The sequence below is a fragment of the Melospiza melodia genome, chromosome 1 (assembly GCF_035770615.1).
Source record: "Melospiza melodia melodia isolate bMelMel2 chromosome 1, bMelMel2.pri, whole genome shotgun sequence".
Taxonomy (NCBI): Eukaryota; Metazoa; Chordata; class Aves; order Passeriformes; family Passerellidae; genus Melospiza; species Melospiza melodia.
In genome coordinates this window covers 10,253,559-10,273,705 of record NC_086194.1, presented here as the reverse complement: position 1 = coordinate 10,273,705, position 20,147 = coordinate 10,253,559, and the positions used below count along the sequence as shown (strand labels likewise).

The 20,147-nt window shown below is 42.3% G+C and overlaps 1 protein-coding gene across 1 annotated transcript in view; it reads left to right on the top strand.

Annotated features, from left to right (window-relative positions):
* The first annotated feature begins 13,341 nt into the window (after positions 1-13,341).
* Positions 13,342-20,147, top strand: part of PTPRN2 (protein tyrosine phosphatase receptor type N2) — a 636,567-nt gene continuing 629,761 nt past the window's right edge. Inside the window, exon 1 of the mRNA XM_063183049.1 lies at positions 13,342-13,623. Coding sequence (XP_063039119.1) covers positions 13,485-13,623 — 139 coding nt within the window. The 5' untranslated portion in view covers positions 13,342-13,484. The remainder of the gene's footprint in view (positions 13,624-20,147) is intronic.

The window sequence follows — 20,147 nt, the reverse complement described above, 5'->3', positions numbered from 1 at the left end:
AGTATTTAAAGATAAACCTTTGTTTTCCTGGTGGCTGGTACTCAAGTGGTTCTTAAGAGGGTTGAAATAATTTTCTGTTAGTCTTGTAGCTGGTGAACATATTTCAGCTCAGTTTCTAGTCCGGCTCTACTAAACTGTTCTGCCATGAAAAAACATTGGCTTTCTGCAACACAAATAATGGTGTTGGCATTCCTCGAGTCAGGGTCTGTCAGGGCTTTCTCCTTAGGCCTTTGTGGCAAATTTCACCAGAATATCAGAGGGGTTCTGTGTTTCACTTGCTGTTCTCATTGTAAACTTTAATCATGCAAAAATTTAAATCTACATTTTCCTTCTTTTTGGAAGAGACAAATAAATAGAACATTTCTCAAGCTGTTATTTTTTGTAAACCTGTACAACAAATTTGTTTCATCTTATTAATCAAAAGTGCTGTTGGGGAAGACGTGGTGTTTTTTGGGTGTGTTTGAAAACTTGCCTTAATCTTGAGACAGACCCTTTGAGATCTCTTCAGCTTTTTGAAGAAATTGAACCTGACTTTCATCAATAAAATTTCTTGAAAAATGAGCAAGACAACACCAGTCTATGACACTCTTTTGGGTAACTGGCACTGGCAGGTGATGAAGAGCTGCCTGCAGAAGAAATGTTCTGGACACATTTGTACCTGTGAGTGCCGTGCCTGGAGCTCTTCCCTTTGTGCATATGCATTCAGGATCAATGAGACTGAAGAAAGCAATAACCTAAAACTACTTTCAGTAATCAACATTGTTTGTAAGGACTTGGGCCCTTTTTGTAATGACAATGTTCATTTGCTTTGTTGTCTGGATGGGAAACAAAGCCCTGCATCTGCCACCTATCACAGCTTCAACTTGTGAGCTAGGAAAAGGCAGGATAAATTCTCAAGCTTCTTCCTTAGCAAATAAATGCCTTCATGTACGGATCCAAGCACACAAACCTTCAGAATAGCCAAGGAAGTTAAAAAAAATCCACCTTGCACCTGTTGTTTACTCCATGAGAACTGAAACTCACTTTTTATTTAAACTCCCATGTGCTGCTCTCAAGTGTTCTGAGGTCTTTTGACTTTCAGAAGGAAATTGGACTAATTTTGACAAAACCTTTCACCTTACCTGAAGGATGCTTAGTAAAGGACACGCCTGATGAGTGTGATGTGAAACCAGGACACACAGCAGTGAACTTCCCATAATCTTTGCTGATCTGCTCCAGTCTCTTGCAGACCAAGACCATGGCAGAGTCCAGCTGTGCCTGTGCCAGCAGCCCCTGTTGTGGCCACTGCCTGTGTCTGAGAGAAGAGCTTGGCTTTGTGCTGGCACCTGCACGAGCAGCTGGCCAAGGGCAGCTTTCAGGAGCAGCTGCAGAATTTTCCACAGGAGGCCAGCAGTTCTTCAGGTTCATTAAACCCTTGCAAATAGGCACAGACCTTGCCTAATCTGCTCTGGATAAGAATTCTTGGTCCTGGGCTCTTGTCTGAGCACAACCTGAGGCACAGCCCCAGGCTTCCAGCAGTGCTGTAGCTTTGGCTTTCATTTACTCAGCAATCACTGGGGGGTTTTCACTGGGTTAGGGTGTTCAGCATAGATGTGTTCTGGGTCTTCTCTAATCAGAGTCCTTTGTCTCTCCAGTTCCACATCATGGTTCTTGCAAAGTTGCAAAAATGATATGCTGTGGCACTGAGGAAATTTCATTCTCTGCTGTATCTGTCACCTCTGTTTGAAAACAGTGGGCAGTAGGAGTTCTGTTACTTTTATTTTGTTACTGCTCATGACTCTAGTAAGCAGAAGCTGTTACCAATCTTTTTCTCTTGTGTCATTCTTTTTAAGCAGAGGACCACCTTTTTCTTAGCTAAATAACTTGGTTCTAAAACACATGATGTGACAATTATTTATTTCATTACTTAAGATGTCACTTTACTAGATTCTTCCTACGTAAAATTCTAGGATTTTGTTTTATACTCTGTCAGCTTGTCCCAGTTTCAAATATATGTTCAAACTCCATTAGTTTATTCTTATTTTTTGTGCTGTCATTAATAAAAACATTAAATAAGATGCTGTTCCAAAACATCATTAGTAATTACTTTTCAGTTAATCTCGTTCCCTCTTCCATTCAGTTGGTTCCTTACCCATCTCACTGCACCTACAATAAATCCTTGTCTTGGGTTAATCCATTTTTATTGTGCTGCAGTAGCAGATGCTCTGCTGTGAAGCTTTACATTTTAAGCAGGTACATTTTGGCAGTTCTTGCTGGAGAGGTACCTGAATCCTGTGTGACCCCATGCCCACATCAAAGGACACAGGGGACAGAGCCAGCCCAGCCTCCTTCAGAGTTCTCTGCAATGTGCAATGATGTATGCTTCCTGCCTTTTGGGGTAATTATTAAACATTTAGATAAACTGTTTTTGTTAGCTCAGCTTCCATCTGAATAAAGAATATTGATTTGGCTTTTTTTTTTTTAGTGTTGTTTCCTACTTGTTGACATCCTTACTTACCCACAGCCTAAAATGGTACCTGAGCACAAGCTTCTTAGTGAGAAATTCAGGCTTTGTGCACAGACCTTTCTGAAATCTTGTGGTGGCGATTAAAAAAAATTGTTTGCAACTTTATTTTCTTAGAACCGCCTCTAAAGGAAAAATACAGCATCTGTAAGAAGGTACAAATTCAATTAGACCACTCTAGGACAGTACTTAGAAACAAAACAAAAGAAAACAAAACAAAACAACCTGAAGTAACTCTACTTCCTGCTCTAGTTCGGGCTGTTTGAGGACAGTGTGACTGTCCTGCAGCGAAGGAAAAGCTCCTTTGAGTGGATAGGCTCATTTTGCTGATCACACTGCCAAAATCTCTGTCCTTTCTTACACCATCCTCCATGGTGGACACTACCAATATATTACCAATAGTTTTACTCAGCATTTTCCCAGTTCTGCACAAAGAGAATTTCTAAGGCTTGTTCTATATTTAAAAGTGATCCTTTATTAAAGGGGATCGTCCTTCCTGACAAAAATCATTATCTTTCTGTTCTGTCCCCAGTTTCCCTCTCATGGGCTGCTCTCTTGGTCTGCAGGACAGTGGTTTCCATGGGTCTGTCACCCCACAGTGTGTAAAACACTTGTTTGCCAGTGCCTGAGCTGGTCACTGGGCACAGCAGATGAGTTTGCCTCGTGTACAAGAGCTGCTGGGAAATGTGTAATGATCACAACAACCTATATTCAAACTCAAGTAGCAAAAATGTCTGAGATGGACACTGCATGGTGCTCTCTATGTCCCAAGAATCTGATTTTTAAAGGAAAGAAGTTAAAGGTGGGTTTACCATCTTCCAGATCAGATTTTTTTCTCCTTTTGTAGGTGTCTCTTATTGTCAGAATTTTAAAAGTTAATGTTATGCTAGGGCTCAAAAAGGATATAAAACCAGTCTACCTGCCATGAAATTGAGAAGTGTTTGATGCAAGAAAGAGCTCAAGGGATCTGATTACAGCCTCCTGGTTCCCTGATTTGATCTACACTGGAATTGACAGCAAACTTTGGTTCCTAAGCCATCCATCACAGGTCAGCCAGCCTCTGGGGGATTCTTATCTTCCCAGTTGAGATCACAGAGCCTTAAACTGCCTGAGTAGCACATAGAGATCAGGGAACCCAGCCTGCAGTTTTTAATTTATCAGTGCATCATGATGCATTGATTGAATGCTTAAAAGCAGGCCTGTTTCAGTGTGATCTAATATTAGAAAGCACTCTATCTGTGCTATCTGATAAGACTCTCCTGGGCAATTAGCACATCTGAACAGGTGTGATGCTCTTGACTCTGGAAATAAACTGACAGTGGAAAAAAAATACATGAAACCTCTTTTTTTGTTGGTTGGGGAGCTTTTTTGCTGGTTTGTTTGTTTTAATTATAGTGAGAGGGAAGCAAATTTTTTTTTTTCATAAACCTATTTGTGAACACCATCTTCATCCTTTAGGCTCTCAAGCTTCCTGTTGCAGGTCCAGTTTAGGACAGCTCTTTTATATCTAATTTTATTCATCTGCTAATGAAAGAAAATGCCAGTTACAAGTTTCTTTTTGTCTTGGTATTTTTTCTAATTGTATTTAATGTAATTCTTGCTAGTAGAATTTTGTGCCTTTACCATTTCTTCACCATAATTTTCCTTTTTTTATTGGCAATCTAGAAGGTGAAATGGTAGAATATTAAGTACCCATCTCACACCTCAGAGCAAGAACCTTGTTCATCTGTTTGTGTACCTTTTTGTCATGCACAGTAGAAGTTCTGTTATAGGGAGCAGAAAAGCTCATGAGAGATGCCCAGCCTAGGAGGGAGATTCCCTAGAGAAGCAAAGTAGGTATTTTTGTTTGGATTTTGATGCTCCATTGGAACACTCTGAACTTCAACAGGGAGCAACAGCAAGGCTTTTAAAGTGGTGATTCAGAACAGAAAAAGAGCATTGCCTTTTCTATTATTCAACTTTTAATATTTTCTCTAAAACCCATGATTGTTCTCAACATAATCTTGTACTTGCAGAGACACATAATGTAATTTCAGTGTAGCCTAAACAATGTTCCTCTCCCCAGCTGTCATTACCATGAACTTTCCCTATCTTTTTTTTTTCCTGATCACAGCATACCCTCAAAAAGTGACCTTCCTTTAAAAGAAATGCATCATAGGCCCAAGTAGTCTTGTACTCTGAGATACCAGAATGCTTGCAGCAAGAATTGCTAATATTTTAAACTGGAAATTATGTGCTTATTTTATTTTTTATTCCTTTTTAGCTATTCAAAATAACCCATGTAAAGAAACATTGTATAAAACTGCAGTGAAAAGGATCTGAGCTCTGTTGCTCCTGCTCCATTCTGAGTTGCTATCAAACATATTGGTCAATTCTACATTTCCTTTACAGTGTACCAGGAAGAAAACATCCTCAAGGATTCTCCAAGCTTATAGACACACAGCAGCTAGAGCAAATATTCTAACCTCTGGGCAACCACCAGGTTTGCTTCTGTGTTTTACAGTAACTAGGACAATAGAACATGGAGAACTGAATAGAACACTGAGGATGAGCTTACCCCCAAGGCAGATTGTCTCCAGTAACAGGCAGCCAAAGTCAGAGAGAGTTGCTGGAGAAAATAATGGAGGGGAACACAGGTGACTTTTTGACAGTTTGCTGTCCCACACTTCCTCTCACCAGCACAGCAAGGGGCTGAAAAATGCAAGAATCTGCACTTTGTGCTTTGTGAAACCAGATCCTCCCTTGAATGTCTTCAGGATGAGAGGAACAGACTCAAGCTGTGCCAGGTGAGGTTTAGATTGGATATTAGGAGGAATTTCTTCACTGAAAGGGTGGTTGATCATTAGAATATGCTGCCCAGGGAAGGGATGAAATTACCATCCCTGAAAGTGTTCAAAAGATGTGTGGTTGTGTCACTTGGGGATATGGTTTGTGGCAAACACAGGGTTGCTGGGCGAACAGTTGGATTCAATGATCTTGGAGGTCTTTACCAACCTTAAAGATTCTGTAATTCTTTGAAACACATAAAGACATGGTTTAAGAGTGTTATTAGAGCTGAAATTCAGGCACTCAAAAGTCAAGTGATATCAAAATGAAGATGTGGACAGCTTAAATGTCTCCTGTGATTATGTGATTATGTGTCAAGTGACACATCTTCAATCACATTAAGAGAAGTTACTCATTCCACACAAACTGTTCCTGTACCTGCTCTATGGATCATGCAAACCCCTTGCTGCTGATGACACAGCAAATGGGCAGTGTTTGTATCCCCTCATGGTTCAGCACACAGCTCCACACTGAGCCTGCTGCCTGCTGTGCACAGCCAGCTCCTTCTGCAGTGACATTACCTTTGCACTTCTCACTGCAGTCCCAGAATCTCACAGTGATTCACATCTCTTTCCAGCTCCCTGTAGGTTTACTTATCACCATCTTCAAAATGCACAGTGACACTAAGGTAAAAAATTTCCACAGATTTTTTTCCATGTTTGTCAGATTATAACACTTGTTGCCTTGAGGCACCCATCTTCAGCTGTGAGTGCTCAGCACTGGAACCAGGCTGCAGGCTCTGAGTCAGGTACAGCAAGTGGGGGACATAACCAGAGCCTCCCCAGCAGCTTCAATCAGCTACAGGCCAACTCTTTCAGAATGACTAAGTGCAGTAATCTCATTCATCCTTTAATTGAGTACAAGAGGAGTGGCTATCCCAGGGGATTAGTTACTTCTTGTAAAATCCATTCACCAAGTATCAAGTCTTACAGATTAACAAAACTGGATGAAAACAGAATTTTTAAAGTGTTTTTGAATTCCCTCCCATTAAAAAACCTAATTAATTTTAAAAATTGGCTCCCTATTGACATTTTAAATCCATTTTGATCAATGGCAACCAAATCTAATTATTCATTGCACACCTAAGGGTTTCAAGATGGGTTTGAAGAACAAGAACCAAAAAGCATTACAATTGTCTAATCCTTTCACTTGGATATCCCATCATGGTGTGCTCAGACAGCAATTTTTTAAGCTGCGCTGAGGCCTCTAAATGCCCATTAAAATCAGCAGATATTAATGTGGTTTTGTTTCAAAATCTGCCTCAAGAGACTGAAAACCAGGCAAGTCCCAGTTCAGCCTGTGCTGGACTGAGTGACAGTGGGTGTTAGCAGGAAATTCAGCCTTTCCCACTCAGAAGGGACCAGCTCCAGAGCGCCTCAGCCACCTGTGCTTGTTCTCACAGAGGCCATCCCTCTCCCAGGAAAGCCCAAATTCCCTTTTATAGCATGACACCAGATATGAAGATGTCAGAATGTCCCCAGAGCTGGATTCATCAGTTACTGCAGCCCTGCCTTGAGACACCAGGGGTTTGTTCTTCACAGGTTCTGGACATTGACTCATTTTTACTTGCTTCACTCCACCTTTGCCTTCTCTTCCATCAGCTTCACACCAAACAGCTTCAGCAACCTGTTTCCTGTAGGTATCACCAGCAGTGGTATTTGAACAAGTCAGCTAGAATTTTAGATGAGCCTTAAATGATTTTGGGTTCAATCCAGACCTGCAAATGCCTACATTAACAGAAGCTGCTCTCTCCAGCATCCCTAGCAAAGCAGCAGGAGAGATTATGGAAATTTTCCTCACACATGCACACTGAAGTGGCTGGTGTGTTACCAAGGCTTCTTACAGCCTTGGAAGTCAGCCCTGAGCACTCATATACAAAGATGTTTAGGTCTTCAGTTAATGTAAGTCACAGCTCCTGCTATTCTCACTGGTAATTTTCTCTAGCTGCATTTCATCTCTTAGGCCTTGAACATTCCACTTTAGGCTCCTTTCCAGAAACATAAAAACCATTATCATTCAGTTACAGCACAGGGAATAAAAGACAGGCTCACATCTTAGCAGTCATAACTAAAATCAACCTACTTTTTTTCTTTTTATTTTCCTTTTTAAACTTCATCAGTCATGCACTTGCACAGTTCTCTAGGATTTTTCCTTCTGGCTCTGTATTGAACTCCTGTTCCTCAGTGATGCTGAAATATCTAGAGTAAAACTTTTAGTGTGCACCAGAGCAAAGCCTTTTTCTAATAAAATTTTGGAAACAAGAAAAAAAACTTTAAAATAGCTGAGAACAGCCAGGCAACATCATTCTTAGATATAACAGAATTGCTATGATATTCATAAAGTTAATCATACCACTAGCTTCCATCAAACAGTCTGATATCTTCTAGACCCTGCAAATATTTATTTTCATGCTAAACTGTATTCAGTATGAATTCATTAAAAAATTTCTAAGGCTTTGCTAGTTTTATGGACATTAAATAAAAAATACCGAAATTGGTAATTTCTGTATCAAATGCTAAAATCACCTCAAATTATTTTAGTTACACAATTAATTATTCAACAATTGAAAAAGACCACAGTCACTGCAGACATGACCTTGGACTATACATTTTCACACCAGTTTAAGACTTTTCCCTTTAGGAACTTTCTACCCATTTGTCCTAAAACTTTGTCCCCAAATTCAGAATACAGCCACCAAACTGAAATTTATGGAGAGACTGAGGCTTTTGGTCTCAGTAGTCCAGCCTTCTGTAGAGCTTCTTATGCTATAAACATTCATTGTCTCAGGCACTGGGTGGCTTTTTAGACATATTGTTTATAACTATTGCAGAATAAAGTCTTTCCTTCTTAATTGCTTTAAGATATTAACTATTTAAATTCTATATTTAAAAAAAATGTTTACATGGAGTGAGTTATAAATTTTCTCTTACTGAAAGGATCAAATACACAAAGCTAGATAGACACACCTATACTTTTCAGCACAGATGAGTAAGAGAAGTTATGGTTAAGTGCATAGGTCAAAATTTCTATTAAACTTTGTTGATATTTTTAATACCAAGGGCTATTACAGCCTCTGCAATACAGTTGAAATACCTCCCCCCTCCCATAATTTGAATATAAATATTGTGACTTTAAACTTTTCATCAACAGTAGTGAATAAATGTAACTAAAGCATGCCAGGACATAAAGTGTGAACAGTTCTGCAGTCACTGTTTGGGTGTCTCTGTGAGATCACCCTGCAGGGTGCCCAGTGTGTGTCAGCTGCCAAAGCAGAGGTTATGACAGCTCACACCAACAACCTGCACAGTGGCAATTGCTGCTGCCCCTCTTGGCACCATGGCACCCCAAGATGTGGCTCTAGAGATGGGGTTTGTGGCCTCATTTTTCACAGTCTTGTGCAAGAAGTCCTCAAATGACACACAAGGTGCAGGAGGATCACTGCTGCTCAAGCAGCTCTTTCTGCCCTCCAAAAGAGCTCGCTCACCAGGTGTGGTGAATGTTACACGTGCATCAGAGCCTCCAAAACCTCCCTCAGTGTCTGTGGACACATCTAAAGGCTTTGAAGATTTTACCTCCATCCTCTCAGGCCAGAAATGGAAATAATAAAACAATATAAATTCTGTCTTTTCTGGGCACAGATACACCACAAGCCTCTCTATCTCTTCCTCTTTTCTTTCACCCTTAACCCCCCAATACATCTTAAAGCTCTGCCAAGATATCTAGGTTACTGAATCTGAGATAAACTGCCTGACAGGTATTGTTCCCTGTGGACTTTGGGCCCATTAGCAGGACAAATGATCTGCAATTAATGTGCTCAGAAGTTTGGATTTGGGGAGGGCAGAGTGGAGGGGACAAGAGGATGAGAGCAAGAAAGAAAATGAAGAAGATAATTTTAATGCTTTTTTTTCACTCTGAGGGTTTGTTTGTCTGTGCAGGTAGAGTGTAGTTAGCATAGCTGGCACTGACCTTTTGTTCAGGCTCTTCTTTATACTTGGATAAACTGACAAATAGCTCTGTGATCCTTGGATGAAACATGCACTTCTACCCAGTAAAAATATACAATTTCCACAATCACACAGGTGTGCCTATGCTTATAAATATAATTCCCATTTGAAATTTGAAAACAGACCTGTAAAGGCTTTCAATCACAACCTCAGTAACTAGGTACACAGTAAAACTCAGAGGTGACCTTTGTGTTGTAAGTTCTATTACTTACCCTCTAACTATCCTGTATTATTTAAATTCTGTTTACAACATTTGATTCATATCACAATTATTTACAATTTGAAAATATTAAGAGTATTTTCCTTTTGTGTATCTTTAGGCCTAACTTATTCTCTGGCAATGTTCTACTTTGACTGAACCCTGTGTTTCTTTTTTACACCCAATCAATGTCTGGTTTGTGTAATTTTGGCACTTTTTTGTTCTTACATCTCTAAAAATTTCTACTATTAACACAGTTCCCAGCTGATTAATTCACTACTCCTAATATTTAATTCTAAACAGTAATAAATCAACAAAAGAAGTCCTATAATGATCTTCTTGCCTCTCCCATGCTAAACTACTACCTACAAGGTCTTTTCTAGCAGGGCCATTTGCCTTTAATATAATCTTGGATAGCCCAGTGAAATTGAGAGAGGCTGACCTAAATATCCAGTGGTTAGTTCATGTCTTTGAATCAACCACAGCAAAAATTTAAACCTTTAAAATACCACCAGGCCACACAGGTGTCCTGGCTACTGGGGTAATTATCCATCCTGGGATCGTTTCTGGCCCCCTCTGGATCTTTTTTTCTAGCCCTCACTAGTGAATTTTTGATTAAAACATGAATATTTCTCATGAAAAGCCTTAGTCAGACAACACAGCATTTTCAAACAGAAAAGTGTTCCCTTGAAAAATCTCCTGTTCAGCTGTGGTTGCCATGGATAAGGATGTAAATCTTTCACATGCATAAAATCATATAGATTATCCAGTTCTGTTTTTACTTTGCCTAGCATGTTTTTCACATCTAAATGGGCATCATTAAAAGACTTAGCTCCAGCAATTAAGGACATGCTAAACCTCAGTGTGTTGGACTGGATTTTCACTGGGTTGAATTTTTCAGTTCTGTAATTCCCAATGTCATTCTTTCATGAAGCCTCACCCTCACCTCCAGACTCACTAGCAAGGAGAGCTGATACTCCGCCCTACCTTTCAATATCTTTAGAATGCCTCAGCAAAAATATTTAAATATGCCCTTAGAGAAATAATTTGCTGATACTGTTTTTTCAAAACTATGAAGTCCCACAGTTGTGTTTGAGCCCCACAATATCCCTGACTTCAGGAATGGAGTCATTTCTCTAGTCTTTCTAGAAATCTTCACAAATGACTTGCACACTTTAGGATTTCTTTTTCCACAGTTCAGAAACTTTTTGAAAATATAAGAAAGCCCACAATCAAAACAACCTCACAAGGTTGGTAGACCTAAGCATGGATGCTTAATTTATTATATGAACTATTGAAAACCTTGGCACTGATAATTGTCTTGATGAAATGACTGTGAAGCAGCAAGGAAGATGCATGTGACACGTTATTTACACTCTGGTACTGTTTTTCATCTAATTTGCACACAGACTCAAGCCTTGCAGTTTTTACACTTCATTAACAAAATTCATTATACCTAATACACATTACTTCAATCTGTGTGCTCCTGGGGCTTTAAGACAGATCTGTGTATCTTTGTTAGGTGAAGTCTACTACAAAACTGTAAAATACAGCCAGGCAGGGAATGCCTTGCACTTCCCAGTCCTGAGAATTGCTACTTGAGTTATCTCCAAATGCCTAATTCACCTACTGATTGACTCCTTGCTCTTTCCTTGACACCTGATTCCTGTTTTTACTGGATCTGGATATTCAAGGATTTCCTCCTGTCCTCAATGAATGCCCTTTCTTGTCCTGATTTTTCACATTGCTTCAAACGCTTTTGAACAAATGTCGTTATTTTGCTAATCCTCTGCACAGAGTGGTTATGAGAATTTTAATTTCCTTTTAAAATCTGCATAGTATTTGATCATAAATTCACAGGAACTATGCAAATCCTTCCTTGCAGAGCTGCACTGATTCCCAGCAATATCACTGCTGTTTTGTATTTTGACGTACAACTTGTTCTCTCGCTGTGCCTGCCATTTGCTGCTTTCTTACCTTCAGTTGTTTTGCAGTTCTCTGCTAATTCTGATGACCTTTTTCCTTGTTCCCACTACTAGCTTTTAAAGCCAGATGGTTTGCATAACCCATGAGAATATCCTAATTTATGTTTCAGCACTTTCATTTCTCATCTTGTCCTTTCCACAGAATGCTTTTCCCTCCTTTTCTCTTTCTCCTCTTATAGTACTCAGATTTCTCTCAGTGTCGTCAGAATTGATTTTTCTGAGGTAAAGGGACCTTTTGGCTTAGTGAAACCACTCTCCTGCAAGGCATAAATAGTCATGTAGCAGACCTCAAGAGCAGGAATGTTTGAAAAGACCATCCAGTATCAATACATTTTTTTGAAATTTCTGTTTTCTGAATCAAGTATTGCCCTTTTTGCATCTGAGTCACCAACCTTAACCACAAAGGAAAGGAGGTGACTTTGCACCAGTTCTAGAAGCAATGATTTTTTTTTTTTTCCAGCGCAGAGGTTCATGGTTTCCCACAGAGCAGAACTGAGAGGACAAGAGTTGTCTGTAGCTGTCTGTAAGTGCCCCTTGTTCTCCCCATGGGCTCCTGTCCAGCCCCCCTGCCCCAAGTCTTGGAAGTGAGCAAGGAGGAAGGTCTCTGCTCTTCCAGGGTTAGCCTGTTCTGTGGACTTTTGTTATTTGCTTTTCTGCTCTATGGCAAAGCCACTTCATGTACTAAAATTGTTTCTCTTTTTAAATACCTCGAGCATGTCTCAGTCTGGTTAAAGGCAGAGATGAAGCAGGTCAGGTGTAGTTAGGGCTGTCTACCTGAAGGTCGTGGGAATCTGAAACTTCAGGGAGGAATAAAGCAGATGTTTAGGTGACAGAGGGGGCTGGGACCAACATCATATGGTGTGGCATGGAGCTGGCTGTCCTGGCCAAAAACACATCCCCCTGTATGGAGACATGGCACCTGTGCTGTGTCACCTTGGTGGCTGTGATTAAAGGCTGAGTAATATTGCTACAGTGAATTTGTGAGAAAAGGAGAGCCTGTGAGCCAGGAGGGACTCCATGAGCTTGAGACTCCTGATCCCTCCTGGCAGCCTGGACTGATGCTCCCACTTGCACAGAGTGTTTTGGGGACAGGAGTGGGAGCATGAACACTTGTGGATGTCTCCCAGGAAAACTCACAGAGGTGTTTACCTGAAGGCTCTTTAAATCTTTGCAATAGCCAGCAATTTTCTGTGGAGGAAGCATTGGTACACAAACAGCTGCTGAGGAGACCACAGGGAGGATCCACTCAGCTGGCACATGCTTCAGGACAAAACTTTGATAGGGTGGACTGGTTTCACAGAATCCCAGAATTTGTAGGTTTGGATGTCCCTTCCAACATCTGGAGGGACATCTGGAGATCACCTTGTCCAACCTCCCTGCCAAAGCAGGGTCACCTGGAGCAGGTGACACAGGAACACGTCCTGGAGGGTTTAGAATGTCTCCAGAGAGGGAGACTCCATGACCTCCGTGGGCAGCCTGTTCCAGTGCTCTGACACCCTCAGCGCCAAGAAATTGTCCCTCTTGTTGAGGCGAAACTTCTTGTGCTTCAGTTTATGGCCACTGCCTCTGTACGGCTCCATTGTCTCCCCGTACAGGTGTGTGAAACAAGCACATTAACTCCCTTCCCATGCCCAGCCATCTTTACGGGGGCCGCCGGGCAGGATCGCGGTCTCCGCCAGGGCCGGTGCGGGCCGGGGGAGCCCCAGCGCTGCCCCGGGGAGCCGCTTCCCCCGGTCCCGGCGGGGCGGGCAGGGCGGAGCGGGCGGCGGGGAGCGCTCCCCCCTCACGGCAGCCGGGCGGGCCGGGGCGGGGCCGGGGGCGGGCGGCGCTGGTCGCTGTCCTGGGTGTTGAATCTGCTGCGGCTGCCGGAGCCGGGGAGCGGCCGCGGGAGCCACAGGGCGGGCGGGCGGCATGGAGTGAGGGCTGGCGGCGGCGGGCAGGGGAGCGGGGCATGCGATGGGCCAGGCATGATGGGGACGCTCGGCTCCGTCCTTCCGCTGCTGCTGCTGCTGCTGCTGCTGCCGCCGCCGCCGCTGCCGCAGGTGCTCGCCGCCGCCCCGCGCATCCAGCCGCCCTCCGCGGGGGCCGCCGCCGAGGCGCGGATCGGTGAGTGGGGCCGGGGCGGGGGGCGCGGGGCTGGCGGGGAGCGCACCCCGCGCTGCTGCCCGGGAGCTTCCCCGCTGGCGGCTCGGCAGGGCCCCGGGGCCGCGCCCGCACGGCGGACGCTGAGGGGCCCGTCCGCCCGTCCCTCTCCAGCGGCTCCGGGTAAGCGGCCCCGTCCGCCCGTCCCTCAGCGCCGGCTCCGGAGCTCCGTCCTCTGCTCCTCAGTGCCCGCTCCGGAGCTCCGTCCTCTGGTCCCTGACCGCCGGCTCCGGAGCTCCGTCCTCTGGTCCCTCAGCGCCGGCTCCGGATAAGCGGCCCCGTCCGCCGGTGCCTCCGCACCGCCTCCCGCTGCCCGTCCCCGGGTCTGTCACTTCCCGCTCCCGGCCCCTCGCCCCTCCTGCCCCCCGGCGTGTCCCGTCTCGGGGGACAGCTCTGCGGGCCGGCTCTCGCCCGCTGTCCCCGCATGCTGAAAACTTCCGCTCACGAGGCCCCTGAAATCGAGGTGCGCCAATGGCGAGTCCCCGAAAATGCTTCCAGCCTCCACATATTTAACTCTTCTCCCGGTTTGCTGGATTCAGCCCACCGAACTGCCCGTATATTTGGAGACAGGAAATCTCCGGGCCACAATCCCCCAGATGCTGCCTCTGGTGGAGTCCCCCCTCCAAGTCGTGCTGCTGGAGGTGGAAGTCAGCCCTGGCTCCGGGTTAAGGCTCTTTCGGAGCTGTCAGAAAATGCCCAGTGCTGCCCAGTGCAGACCATTAAACATCAGCTTTGTGTTGAGACATTCTTGACCGACCCCTTCTTCATTTAGAAGGTACCAGCTGCACTCAGCATCCCCACCTGGGAAGTGACCCACGCGGGCATGAAGGGATCCTGGAAACAAACTCTGTCTGTTTCACATCGATGCAATTCTCCTGTGACGCTCTCCCTGGCAGTTCTTTCCTTGCATTGAGACATTCTGCACTGTATGCTCACCTGAATTGTCTATTAATATTAATATCTATTTATAGAGTCAGTCTCATTTCACTTACAGTATCTTCCCAAAGCTCACTTTATGTCAAGAAGGTCATGACTAGGAGAATTTTGTATTTTTTCACATTTTAATGTCTGCCTAGGGTGGTTATGGAGGTCAGAGTGAAAGCTAAACAAACTACCCCTAAGAAATGTTTTTCTAAGACAAAAAAATTAAATTCCTTTAAGAAACAAAGAAAGCCTTCCAGAGGAATATTGCTGCAGTTTTCCTCATGTACATTCAGTTTATTAAGAAGGAATTAAAATCAGCTGACCATGTTTATAATGAGGCTTCAGTCAAGTGGCAATAAAAATGAGCTATTATGCTTGCTGTAGTGAAGGTAGTGATGCAAGGTTTTAAGGAGAAATGGCTTGGACTGGATTTATCCATCCCTCTTCTCTCCTGGTTGCTATAGATATGGACTGTTTCTCCTAATCTGCTGAAGGGAAAGCTTGCATAAAAATATTGCAAGTAATAGCTGTATTTTTTCCCTCTAATAATACAATAGCCTGCACTGTGCTTTCAAAGTAGTCAGATGTACACAAACTGCAAATCAGTTTGGGTCACAGGGTATTTTTTCAGTTTGTTGTAGCTGAAACACAAAAACAATGTGTGTGTTTGTCACTTCCCTCCAGCTTCCCCGTGCTCCTGCCTCAGCAAGGATCCCTCCCTGCCAGTTAAGGCTGTCCTTGCATGGAAGGGACTGGGGGAAGCACAGCCTTGCCTTTACACAGTGAATCCACTGCTCTGGAGGTAGAATTTGGAGGCATTTTAAAGGCAGCAAAACATGCTGAGCCTCCCTACTTCTTGCTGGGATAGGGAGCTCACTGATCTGTCAGAGATCTCTGTGAAGGATGGGAAGGGATTGATTGTGTTTGACAAGATGCAGGAAAATGTTTGCATTGCTTGAAGTGAAACAGTTTTAGCTGTCTCTTCCATTAGAGTTCCTTTGTTTCTTTTATTGACCAGTGTTTCAGATCTCATTAATCTTGAGTTCAAACTATTTATTATTGTAGATTCTGTTCAATTTTGGAGTACAATTTTTAGACATAATCAGGGGACATAACTGTAATTGTACAAGGTATCCAATTTTTGAGATTATTTCTGGTTATATGTGAAAGATACTAATTTGGTTTCTTCTTGTGCACAGTCCCATCTTCTGTAATTGAAAATTGAAGACAGACAGATGCACTATGAGACCTCTAGAATGTGTGCTGAAAACTGCCTTAAGAGCAAAATAATTATAGAAATGTATTTTTATTGGGTTTTTTCTCCCATTATTTCAGGAACTCTTCCTAAAAGTTGTTTGAGGAGCAGAACTTCGTGACCTTTACCATTTCATGGAATGGATTCATCCAATTTCATTCTTTCCCTCTTTTTTATGGTCAATTTTTGTCTGCGCTTTCCAGAATAGTGAACATCTTTAAATGTTGACCTTTATTTTGCAACATAATTACAAACCTTTTAAAGAAATTAGAAGCTTTAAAGTTGTAGATAACTAAGATTCAAGATTTAGACTCCTGCTTCTTCTGCCTCTATAATTCATGAAGCTTTGTAGATTCTTCCTGTGTTGACGTGTTTTGTTAAGGTGCAATTACCAACAGAAGCACATATTCTTCCATTTCTTGACATTTACCTTCATCATTCATCATTCTGTGATGATTTATAGTAGCATTTTAAATGTGAACAAATAAGGAAAAGTAAAGTCTTTTCCCTCTCTCTTTTCCTTGCCTAATTCTAGGCCAGGAGAGAGATTCTTCTCTTTTTCACAGAAAAAAAATCAACTGAGTACATAGTAGTATTCATTAGTCTTTAATGAAACTCTGGGGTTGGGAGTTTAATATTCCAAAGAAATCTTTATTAATTTATGAGACACAGTTCATTTAAGATTATGGAGCTTCTTCTTAAGTGTTTTACATATAATTGTCTGTGGAAAAATACATCCTGATCATGTTTGCTCAATTCCAAAGGTTTGGGTTATTCCATTCTTGTGTTGATGGTCATAACACTAAGCAGTACCTTCAATAAAAACTGCAGCTCCAACTACTGAAATATTTTCATTGTGCAGCCTTTTAAGTAGACTAATTGATTCAGAAAGTTGCAGAGGTACTTTATTTTCATTTTAGGTAGGCTGGGTGAGGCAGAGAACTCAATAACAAAGTAAGCTGTGAGCATTCTTAATCACGTTCTTTCATTAGTATAAACCACTGCTGCTTTATAGCAGGGGTTGTCCTCATATGTTCCAGAAGAGAGTAAATGTGCTTGCTGCAGTGCCTTCCCATTGACCTCTAATGTGTAAAATGATGCTTATAACCTTCAGTGAATATAATTTTGCAATATAATTTGATCTTTTGTGCTGTGTGCAATCCCATTTTTCAGTATGCATTTTCCTATTAAATGAGTACATGGATATGCTGTGGAAATTTCCAGAAACACTTGTTCCACACTCTACGTAAATTTATTCCCTACACTGTGTAAAAGTTCCTTCAGACTTGTATTGAAGTAATCACAGGCAGAATTTTTGTCTGTCAAATGAGTGTGAATTTACTTTTTTACTTGCTAACAAAAAGACAAGTCACATTTCAGCTTATAAATATAAAATATACTCCTTTAGCTGTGAGTTCCTGACACTTACAGTGTCTTACATTTCTCTAGGATTTAAATGTAATTGAGGATAGAAACTTTACTCAAAGACTTAAAAAATGTTGTATGTTAAGTTTAGTACTTTCACAAAATACTTTATGCATATTTAACCACTGAAAAAAATATTTTGGAGGTGGGTTAGGAGTTGCAAGTGGCTAAAGTTGATCAGAATTAAGAAAATGCAACAGCAGGAACTTCAGTTACTCTTGGTGAAAAGCATTTCTCCAGTGTTGATTCTTAAATTGCAAGAGAGTTAAATAAAGAGTAGGACAGGTGAAAAAATTATTTATTTAGATTTTCTGCATTTCATTCAGTGTTTTGAACACTATCCAAAGGAGGCAGCAACAGAGAGCTTCTGTCTGTGGATGTCACATGGGGAATGGCAAAGAAGTGTGTCTTGGTTGAGTTCTTGTTGGATGGATGTTACCCGAACAACACGACCAGAGCTGTTGTTCTCAGCCACCATTGTTATCTGCTCTGAAGGTCCATGAGGACTGAAGTTTTTCTTCTTGAAGTAATTGAGCTGAAGCTCACTGAAGCCAATGTCAACCTTCCCACTGACTTCAATAGCATTTGGATCAAAGTTCTGGTTTGGGGCTTGTAGCAGACTGGCTGGGAAAGGAGGAGAATTAGAGTTTTACAATCTGTTCAGTACAAAAAGAATTGCATGACTTTCCAGTTGCATTCATCTGGAACTTCTCATAGGCACTTTAGTTTTTAATAATGTCTTTAATGTAATTATTGATGGTGGAGTGTAATTTATGATATAATAGTAAAAAATAAAAATAACAGCAAAATAATTTAATTAAGACAAGGCTGTGTGCTCATGATGTGAAGGGTTCAGTGTAGGAAACTGGATTCTCCTCTTCATCAAAATATTTTTGCATATCCTAGAAATATTTCTTAAATTATTAGTTACATTAAAAAGCAGATTTAAGGTAGATTGTTATCAAGGCATATCTATCTGTCAGTTCCACTGAATTACAGGTAAGAACATGCATTAATATAATTGGCACCATGCCATGACTGTTCTCCAATAGCTTTTTTACTGTAACTTGTTTGTGTTCAAAGTTGCAGGTAGACAGGAAGTGAATTATTTTCTGTCAGTCAAAGGAAGCAGTTGCAGGGTGCTCTGAAGGCTGTCCATAGGATTGTCAGAACCCAGCACATCCCTCTGGCTGTCCTGAGCAGCCCAGACCCTGCCAGGGGGCTCAGACACCCTGGCACAGAGCCCAAGATGCCCCTGTAGGTTTGATTATGACCCATGGAGCAAATTACCAACCTTAGATGAAGATCTGCAAGCCACGAAAGTTTAAGTAGAATGACAGTGAATTTATCACAAGGTGGAAAAGTAGATTTTGGGGTTTTTAGAATGGGGGTTCAGAGGGCAAGATGGAGGGATCAGGGCATGTCCAGCCTTTCTCCTTCTTCTTCTTGGCCTCCATCTTCTGCTGTGATGTTGGCACTTACAGATTGGTTTAGAGTAGCAGCTCACTGTCTAACACAGGTGATGGGTATTGGAAAGTAACTGTAAACATTGAACATGTAGTTTTTAGTATAAAGACACAACACTGCCCTGGGGCAGGCAGAGTGCCTGGAACTGTCCTGCTGAATGGACCTCAGCTGGACAGAAGAAAATATTTTATAGATAAGGAACAATAAACAACCTTGAGACTGAGAACTGAAGAGCTCTGACTCCTTCTTTGAGCACCAGGCTGGGAAAAGAGACTTTCTAATATTTCTCGGGGTCACTGTGACCAGAGAGAGGCCCCAAGATAGGATGGGATTCCTTGGGAGTTTTTCTGTGTTCCTGTTTGTCTTACTGACTAAGAGAAAACAGAGAAGTTTTTGGCAAGATAATCTTGTCTCTGCTTCCTACCTGAGTGTGCCCCAGCCCTTCCAAAGCTCCCCAGAGCACACCACCACGGTGCCCTGACGTCAGCCAGCCTGCTGAGGGGGAATTGCTCCTCCTTGGATCCCGGAACATTTGGGCAGCTCTGCTGACACAGCCCAGGGCAGGTCATGTTGACACACTGCTGATAGGCAGGCAGTGGCCTGTGTACTTAGTGACTGTGAGCACTGTGGCTTACAGACAGCTCTGTGCTGAGCTGCCACAGAGGGAAGTGCAGCTGCAGTCCCTGGGGGTGCTGAGCTCATTGAGAAGCAGGAGCTGAGGTCCCCTGTGTCAGTCAGATTTCCACTGCCTGGAAAGAGAGCATAAGAACATGAGCTCAGATGTCGGTGGTTGCCATCATTCATATGTATCCAAGTCTGTAAGAAGGCTTGTACAAGTCAAAAGGCAGTGTATATTCCAGCTGCCTGAGAATGATACATATTTTAGTCTCATCTCACTGACAGTGTAGCCTAAAATTTAGCTAAAATCTCTGCAGTTATTCTTACAAAATCAGTGTATCTACTGTCCTGCTAAAACCTGTGTTTAGGCAACACAGGGAGATTTGTGAGGAAGTTCAGTAACTGGAGGAAAGATTGATTTGGTTTTGGTCATAAATTTGGCAGAGGATGGAACGTCACCAAGAGGCAAAGTTCACTGCTAGCTTCCATCACAGGAGTGCTGAGCTGGATGTGAATTTGGTTGGGCTCAGCATGGTCATTATTAATAATCCAGGAATGCAGTGAGTAATATTGTTGTTGGTCAAACAGTTTTATATTTGCAAAAGAGGAGTAAGCAGGTGAAGATGCAGATGAAAAAGGGAAGCAAGCAGAAGAGAAGCCAAGGAATAGAGAGAAGCATGTTGGAATGAGAAATTAAATCTTTAGAATAGGAGATCAGAAATGGAGATTAGTGAGTTATATATGATCTGTAAAGATGTAAATTTAAGATTAAATAGAGTTACCTTTTCTCTTGGAAGAG